Raw genomic sequence first — 8,274 nt, 5'->3', positions numbered from 1 at the left:
TTCGCCTTGCTGTTTTGGGGAGTTTTTCTGTGCCGTTTTACAGTTTAGCCCGGGGTTTAATGTGCTGTGTTTCGTGCAGACGAGAAGGACGAAATGGCGAGCGCGGACTCCGTCAAGTTCCAGTCCGTCATCTCGCAGGTGGAGACCCTGCACCTCCATGGTATGCACGATCGCTCGCGCGCCCAGGCGTCATTTTTTGAAATTTGCTTCCACAGTTTGGACGAGGCGTAATGTGTGGTTAGGTGAAGTTTCATGCCTTTTTATGTTTTAGCCGTGTGTGGGGTCTCCTGTTAGCAAAACTGTGATGCATCTGTGCTGCTCTGCTACTCTGTGTTTGCCCCTGTGATAAACATGCTTTTGCCTTAGGAAACGCATATTTGACATTTAAATTCAATAAATCGACAACGCAGAAGAAAATAATAGTAGTACTTAATATTTTCTTCTCCGCCATATGCTCTGTTACTACTCTGTTGCAATTTTGCTGTTGGCGAATGCTATTTACTAAAAACTGATCAATTGTGCCTTCATGCTGTAGTTCACAATCCCAGGGAGCAGGTAGCTGATGCAGAGGCATTGCTGGACATTGCCAGCAGTTTGGCGGCGTCTGTAAGGTCCCAGTCAGCACTAGGAATCACGCCTTCTCATTTAGTTGCTGCACTCCTCAACAAGTTTGGGGTGCAAGGGGATGCCGATGGCGAGGGTGCCTCGTTGAGATGGTCTGATGTTGGGCTTGCTGCGTCTCATGTCTTCATGGCTGTGCCTGGATGCTGCACCATGTAAGGCATCTAATATTTTTTTCCATTGATGTCTGCCTTACAAATTTCAACTGACTAACTATGTATGGCTACTATTCTGACAGGTTTGGTCCCATGACGACAGAAGTGAAGCCACGGAGAACACATACCAGTAGGAGGACTGCCAGGCCGAGTAGAAATGATTGCCCTGAACAGGTGTGTGTATCATCTTGATGCTAAACCGAGTCATCTATGTTTTCTGTTTGGTGCTTGAAAGATGCACTCTATAGCAGTTGATATTGACTAAATTGCTACACTTAGTCATATTTATTTGGTGATTGCTGCCAATTTACTGCAGAAGTATACTCTTCTTTGATTATGTAAGGTGGGGTTTACTATTGTAAACTCCAATATATGCACATTGATGTATAAGTGAATTGCATAATTGAGTGTTATTTGGGCATGTTTCCTTTAATAATTTGTTTTGTTCTCCTTTCCATTGCAATATGCAATTTTAGTGTAATTGCTACTGGTTTCCATCTTGTGAAGCAAGTGGCAGGTTCATACTTCATTGGCTATTCATTCCCTAGTTAATCTTACTGTAAATATATACATGTTACATAGCCTAGCAGTCAGTGTGGTTACTGAACTACTACAAACCTTTTACATTGCACTTGTTGATCTTTTGTGATAGAGATGGTGGTTGCATCTTAATGTCACAGCAGCATTCTGCTATATTTCATCACACAATAAACCTTTTTTTAACATGTTACCATCAGTAGTAATTGCCTTCAAGTATCAAAATTGTTTAGCTCATTTATTTAGTAAAATGGATGTTTGGCCATCTTCATTTTGTATTCTGTTGTACCAAGACTAGTTGTTGCACCTCTGGTCACATGAATAGTTTCTTTGTTCTGCTATAGCTGTATCACTGTATGTAAATGCAAGTAGTCTATGTTTAGCTCATCTAACTGAATCTGCTGTCTGGTCTATAATTATCAAATTCATTTAGCTCATAATTCATAAATGGATGTTTGGCAAGATCAGTTTGTATTTAATTTTGTATTCTGTTATCCCAAGATCAGTTTGTGATTGTCATTTTGTATTGTGTCATCCCATGATCAGTTTTTGCAAGATCAACGTCTAATAACATGTTGACCTATTCTGCCTTATTATTATGCAGCTTGCAGATCCAGAGACAACAACGACTGATACAGACAGGAACATGGCTGCTCTGTTTAATGTTCTGAGGAAGAAGAAAAAAGCAAGACTCGAAAACCTTGTTTTGAACAGAATGTCCTTTGCCCAAACGGTGGAGAACATATTTGCTTTGTCATTCCTAGTTAAAGATGGCAGAGTGGAAATGAATGTGAATGACGATGGCCATCATATCCTCTGTAAGGGTTTTGTTGCTTTATTGCTCTTTTGTTGGTGTTGTTTCATGTATATCCTGTTGTGTATATCTAATATTATTTTATCAACTGGAACAGCTCCAAGAAATGCACCTGCTGCTGGTGCAATTGCCTCAGGAGAAGTGAAATACAGCCATTTTGTCTTCAGATACGATTTTAAAGACTGGCAGGTACTACCCACATCATTGATTGCCATTTTCACAATCAAGTGCTGATCATGTACTGTTCACATAATCTTTTTGGGAGGTTCTGCAAGATAATGCAGTTTTCACCATCATCACAAGTTATAAATTCATTATTACAAGTCTTACATTACAGTTTATCAAACACACTAGACCAGTACCGTAAACCAACCGTATGACAAAATGGTGTGAATTAAATGCTAATCATTTTTCATGGATTATCACTCAAACCAAACATATTCTTCTGTACTTGGGGTGAATGCTGGGAAGGTGAATTTACATGGCTAATCCATGTACTTGCCACGCACTCCAATCTAATCAATCTGTTTTACATTTGCTCCTAGCTCATGAAAGGGATCGTCGCGGAGGGCGAAGAACTGATGCTGCACAGGCCGCCTTCTCTCAGCACGTCTGGAGGAAATACCCAGGCGGAGATGCCTGCACGCAGCACGCCTGGAGGAAATACCCAGGCACGCAGCACGCCGGGAGGCAACGAGGATCCTGCGACACCTGCGCATGGCATGTCCGGGGGAAACAACGAGCCTGAGATGCACGCGCACACAACTTCAATCAGGAAGCACTGCAGGAACCGGGGCCTGGTCACACAAGCGCGGCAAGACGAGGCGACAGCCATGGACAATACGCAGGGAGCCATGGAGGATAAGCAGCAGGCGGATGCGCAGGATGAGGCGATCCGCACGGTGGTCAAGCGGGAGGACATGGAGATGGGCAAGGACAGGCCGGAGATGGTCCAGACGTACAAGCGCAAGCGATCTGATCGCCATCCACCCGCCGGCGGCCACCGTGCACATGCGTCTTGCGGTTCCTTTGGTGTCGGTAAAGAGTTTACCCGGCTCTAGCTCTAGCTTTATCCGACTAACCTAGCTCTAGCTTTTGAGAGGACTTTTGTAGGGGTGGGCAAGTCCAGAGGTATGATTTGGATGCTGTGTAAAGTAGTCTGGGTTAGAGAAATGTTGATCAGTGTTATGAGTTTGCAGTGTTGGTTTACTGCTGCATTTGTAAGCAGTTATCTTGAGCTACCTGGCTCGTTATACAGCTCTTATGCTTTCAGCTGCTTGATTACTAAGGGTGTTCCATCTCAAACTGACCAAGAACATCCAGTGAAAGATATACTTGTACTAGAGCAAGCGGCAATTATCACTCGTATGGACAAAGGGGAACAATTTACGCCATGGCAAGAACCCAATTGGGTTCAGCAACTTACTTTCTGGCAGCACCACGTTCGGGTGAGGCGAACTGAATGTTGGAGGCATCCAGTTCCTGGCAACTGTTAGGGTTATTCACTCTTTTGAAAGTCTTCTTAAACGAGATTGGATGGTGACTTTCTGGCAGCACCACGTTCGGGTGAGGCGAACTGACTGTTGGAGGCATCCAGTTCCTGGCAACTGTTAGGGTTATCCACTCTTTTGAAAGTCTTCTTAAACGAGATTGGATGGTGACTGGACGCTGTGGCTAGATGATGCTCCGGATCAACAATCTTATTGTATCCAAACCGAATGTACTAGCTCTTGTTCATTGTCAAAAATTAAAGGAAAAAAAAATACCAAGGATGTTCGGTCCCAGACTGACCAAGAACATCGCATGAAAGATACTCAAGTTTGGCTTGATTCTATAACTCGCTGGAAATAGAATCACTAAATTTGCCATATTAAAATGCCTTAGAAACAGTACAAAAATTGGATGCGGAGCAGAGAGACAAAAAGACAGGCAATACACTAAGCCTATAATAAACCTCAAAAGCAAATCCATTCTCGGATATCTATCAGTTACAGCGAGCTGATCACACCGAAGCCATGGCAGTATCTCCCAATCAATCAACAACAGGCTTATGCAACTCAACACGACCATGGGTGAATGGCCTCGGATTTGGAGCTCAGGCTTTACTAATCACTATTAATCATGAAAAGCGATGGAAAAAAAAAAGCATCTCTCAAGCCGCAGCCGACTTGCGCAGTTCACTCTCACCATGGGCGAAGTGGCATCTGTCTCCAAATGTGCAAGAGCCTTTGTTGAAGTTGTCACACAGCTTGGTCTTGAAGTTGCTTCCCCCACCACCACCCGCAGGCCCCCTCCCTGGGTTCTTTGCTTGAGGAGGGGCGTTACCGCCAATGCGGAGAATCAGCTCTTTCACCATTGCACTTGCATGGTTGACCTGATCAAACGACCCCTCAAGCTCAATGTTTTTATGGTTGGGGTCTGCCTCGTTATCCCGGATGGCCAGCTTGGCCCCAGTCATTCGGGATATGTGCTTCGTGTTGACTCCACCCTTCCCAATAATGGCACCAGCAAGGGATGCATCAACACTGATCTTGGCTGTGGCCGAAGCGCCAAAGGTTGAGGGAGGGACCATGTCTGGGCCAGGCATCGGTGGGGGCTGAAAGTGACCGTTGGGTCTTGGTCCCATTGGAGGTGCCATTGAGTTGTTCAACAGCATGGGCTTTCCGAGCTCCCTCTCTCCATGAGCAAAATGACACTTGTTCCCCCATTTACAACCTTCTGCTGTGTTAAACTTGTTACACAAGCGAGTCTTCAAGCTGGGTGTAGGTGGCCCATCAGGAACACCAGGTCCCATGGGCATTCTTCCTTGAGGAGCTGAAACAGCTGGACCACCCAAGTTGGTCATCTTTGAAACAGCCTGGTGACCTCCAGGGAAGTTATGGAGAAAATGGCAACTCGATCCAAAGGGACAACCAGCAGTGCTGCACACAGAGAGAGTATCACATAAGCAAGCAAACTTACACAACAATCTAAAAACTGCAACGACTGATGTTTCATAATGCAGCCAATACTGACAAAAAAGATCATGATCTACTTAGTTGAATAAGATGACAGTATTATTTATTAACTAATGATCTAGTGGATGAAAATAAGTACAATATACGACATCCATTGTTTTGCAAGGGCTGCTTGATGTAGATGCCGCCAAACATAATCACTACTATGGGACACTTAGATTCTACATTTGATGTGTAGTGTACAGACGACACTTAGATCCTACTTTCGGTGAGTACACACATTATCACTACTATGTGGACAACCACAGATGCTTCATTATATACTCCCTCCGTCCGGAAATACTTGTCATCAAAATGAATAAAATGAGATGTATCTAGACGTATTTTAGTTCTAGATACGTCCCTTTATATCGATTTTGATGACAAGCATTTTCGGACGGAGGGAGTATCTACTACTGTCAATTTTTATGGTATAAATATATGGAACATCAAAATAGAAGCAAAAACAAAATGAAATTTCTTAGAATGATAAGATGAGTACACTTTAGAAATTGTCGTGAGCTATTCTACTTCCATGATACCTGATTACCTCTACATAATGAACACACATTGTAACTTATAACAAAACCAAAGATAGCTTAACATCTTCCATAGATTAAATACCATTATACAATGGAAATTATAAATATATAAATAAAAATATCTTTGCAAGTAGGTATGGCATTGGTACTAGATAGTCAAAACATCCATGAGTGATACTGGATTATCAACGAACTAGATGAAATAATTTCATGATGAACACTCAATTGCTCCCCATTAACATGTTCAATCTTCTTATCTTGGTTTCTGCAGGTGAATCTGTGCCATTGTGTTACTGACTGATTTTCCATCTGAAAGCAAGTTACATATCCTTATAATTCTTGTTGCATTCTTCCAATTTTCACAACGATATACACACCGGCTGTACTAATTTTACTCCACTGGGTATTCATTCTTAAGCTTGAGTTAGATGAGAAACCTGTAGTAGAACCTTGCTTGACCCATTCGTTAGCATCAACAACAACTTTTAGCAATATAGCAGAATTTTAATGAAAAATAACAGCAAATTGCATAATAACAATAATAGATGTTACCAGGTGGGAGTTGATTTTAGGTTGGATTATAACCTGAAAAATTTGGTGCATGGCTTCGATTTGCTTCCTACACCCGTTTGAACCGACTCCGATTCTGCTACACCAAATTTATTACTTGCACCAGTTAATACCGTGTTGATTTTACTAAAATCTTGGCACTTGTAAGAAAACATATACTAACAATTTAATAGCACAGAGCATATTGTAATAAAAACACAACGCTGGAATTAACTCCAGTACCCCAAGCAGAGCTATGCCAATGATTTAAATTAGGAGTATCCGTGCTATATTTCTGCTTTGGGCACTGGATGCCAACGTCAGCGTGGCTTGTAATTAACACAACAGAACATTTAAGAAAGGATCCTGTCTACCAGAATAGTACTCCTAGCCCAGATCCTGCTAATAATTTGCCCCAACCCCCTCCCCCGGGAAAAAAGCAAACGAATCACATCTCCAGATCTTTGGAAGCAAAAAAACAAAAACAAATCCCCGCAAGAACCTATACGGCAGCAAGCGGCAAGCCCCTTCAATAGAGACCGCGGAAATTTTTCAGACTCGCCACAAGCTCCTAGCAGCCCCCAATCTCCCCGTCCCATCCACCAACCAAAACGGGCTTCTCGCCACCCACGCAACGAAGCGAACTAGCGCTTCCCAGATCCGGCAAAGGAACAGGAACGAAAACCCTAAGGAACCCCATCCAGAAAACAGGAGCGGCGAGAACGAGGCTGCTCACCTCTGGCGCGCTTGACGGCAGCGCCGCCGTTGGTGCCCTCCGGCACGGCCCTCTTGCGGCCCGCGTCCATGGCGAGCTCGGGGGAAGGGCGATGCGGGGTCGACGTCGGCGGCGGCGCGTGAAACCCTAGGCTAGGGTTTCTCTCTCGCGGGGGCGGCGTCGGTATAGAGAGAGAGAGAGAGAGAGGAGGAGGCAGCACGGGGCCTCACAACCGGAGAAGATGGGGTGTCGCGCTGGGGCAAAGGTTTAGTTTGGCACGTGGCGTTTTTAACGGTGCGCTCTGGTAAGAGATCTCGAGGAGTCTGGGCAGGATTCTGGCTGGAGATCGGAGCTGGAGCCAGTTTTTGTCTCTTTTTTTTTTTCCTATCTCGGAGCACCGTGAAATTTGCTAACCATTGGATCCACGATCCAACGCTGCAGGTGCGTTCGTAGCATGGGAGCTGGAACCAGCTTTTGTCTCATTCCTTAGCCTCCCGTATAACTTTAATCTTAACAATATTTTTAAAAACTACTGGTAACTCTATGTAAACTAATATAAGAGGACAGTAAAACTTTAGATAGTTAGAGCACATGCAGCCGGGCGCCCCAAACTGGCCTCAAACGGCCGCGCAGGCAGCCCGGTCACGAAATTTCGACTCACACGAGCGCCTTAAATGGGGCTCAAACGCTTGGGCTGACCGACACCCCTCATATCCAACTTAATTATGGGGTAGATATGAGCCGCCCGGGCGCGCCCACCCACATCGGATTGGCGTCAGGGTCCCACGCGGAATCGTTCAAAAACCCAACGGTTTGACAAACGTCTCCTCCGGTGGGGTGTGAACGCCGCGTGGCACCAGTCCGGCTCGCCGCCCAAGGCCAAATCCGGCTATTTAAGCCGACCGACGTCCCCCGACCCTAGCCTATCCACTTCCTTCCTCACTGTGCCACTAGCTCGAGCCCATCCGCCTCCTCTCTCTTTCTCTTTCTTTCTCTCTCTCTCTCTCTTTCTCTCTCTCTCTCTCTGGCCCTCTTCCCACGCTCTCCGATTTCGCCATGGTCCGGAGGAAGATAACCACCTACGCCATGCTCACGCCGGAGCGTTGGTGCGAGATCCAGCAGAAAATTCGGGCAAGGTGCGCAACCCACATCGTTGTTGGGCTACCTCCAGACCCGCCGGAGCCGGAGGAGGAGGAGCGGGCGGAGGAGGAGGGAGAGGAGCAACAACCGGAGCAGGACATGGCGCTGGCTCCGGGCTTCAATATGGAGCAGTCAGAGGCGGATTTCACCGCCGCCCAAGCGGACAAGATAGCGGAGCAGCAGGACATCCTGGAGTCCATCCAGG

The 8,274-nt window shown here is 45.5% G+C and overlaps 2 protein-coding genes across 2 annotated transcripts; one reads left to right on the top strand and one right to left on the bottom strand.

The window, feature by feature from the left end:
* The first annotated feature begins 42 nt into the window (after positions 1-42).
* On the top strand, positions 43-3,399 carry LOC119341735 (non-structural maintenance of chromosomes element 4 homolog A-like). The gene is made up of 6 exons (XM_037613594.1): positions 43-160; positions 536-776; positions 860-950; positions 1,918-2,131; positions 2,225-2,316; positions 2,673-3,399. The coding sequence occupies exons 1-6, from the start codon at positions 94-96 to the stop codon at positions 3,186-3,188; spliced, it is 1,221 nt and encodes a 406-aa protein (XP_037469491.1). The 5' UTR covers positions 43-93; the 3' UTR covers positions 3,189-3,399.
* A 572-nt stretch (positions 3,400-3,971) lies between these two features.
* Positions 3,972-7,195, bottom strand: LOC119336456 (zinc finger CCCH domain-containing protein 44-like). Its single transcript, XM_037608491.1, has 3 exons — positions 6,951-7,195; positions 6,251-6,311; positions 3,972-5,048 (listed from the first exon to the last, which is right to left on the bottom strand). The coding sequence occupies exons 1-3, from the start codon at positions 7,018-7,020 to the stop codon at positions 4,280-4,282; spliced, it is 900 nt and encodes a 299-aa protein (XP_037464388.1). The 5' UTR covers positions 7,021-7,195; the 3' UTR covers positions 3,972-4,279.
* Between the last annotated feature and the right edge of the window lie 1,079 nt (positions 7,196-8,274).

Source organism: Triticum dicoccoides, chromosome 7B (assembly GCF_002162155.2).
Source record: "Triticum dicoccoides isolate Atlit2015 ecotype Zavitan chromosome 7B, WEW_v2.0, whole genome shotgun sequence".
NCBI classification, from domain to species: Eukaryota; Viridiplantae; Streptophyta; class Magnoliopsida; order Poales; family Poaceae; genus Triticum; species Triticum dicoccoides.
This window is presented reverse-complemented; position numbering and strand designations above follow the sequence as displayed.

Coding starts and splice junctions, on each gene's coding strand:
- LOC119341735 (XM_037613594.1), top strand. CDS start 94: ATGGCGAGCGCGGACTCCGTCAAGTTCCAGTCCGTCATCTCGCAGGTG. Junction 951..1,917: donor GAAATGATTGCCCTGAACAG/GTGTGTGTATCA, acceptor ATTATTATGCAG/CTTGCAGATCCAGAGACAAC. Junction 2,317..2,672: donor ACGATTTTAAAGACTGGCAG/GTACTACCCACA, acceptor ATTTGCTCCTAG/CTCATGAAAGGGATCGTCGC.
- LOC119336456 (XM_037608491.1), bottom strand. CDS start 7,020: ATGGACGCGGGCCGCAAGAGGGCCGTGCCGGAGGGCACCAACGGCGGC. Junction 6,312..6,950: donor TGCCGTCAAGCGCGCCAGAG/GTGAGCAGCCTC, acceptor TTGGTGTAGCAG/AATCGGAGTCGGTTCAAACG. Junction 5,049..6,250: donor CCATGCACCAAATTTTTCAG/GTTATAATCCAA, acceptor CTCTGTGTGCAG/CACTGCTGGTTGTCCCTTTG.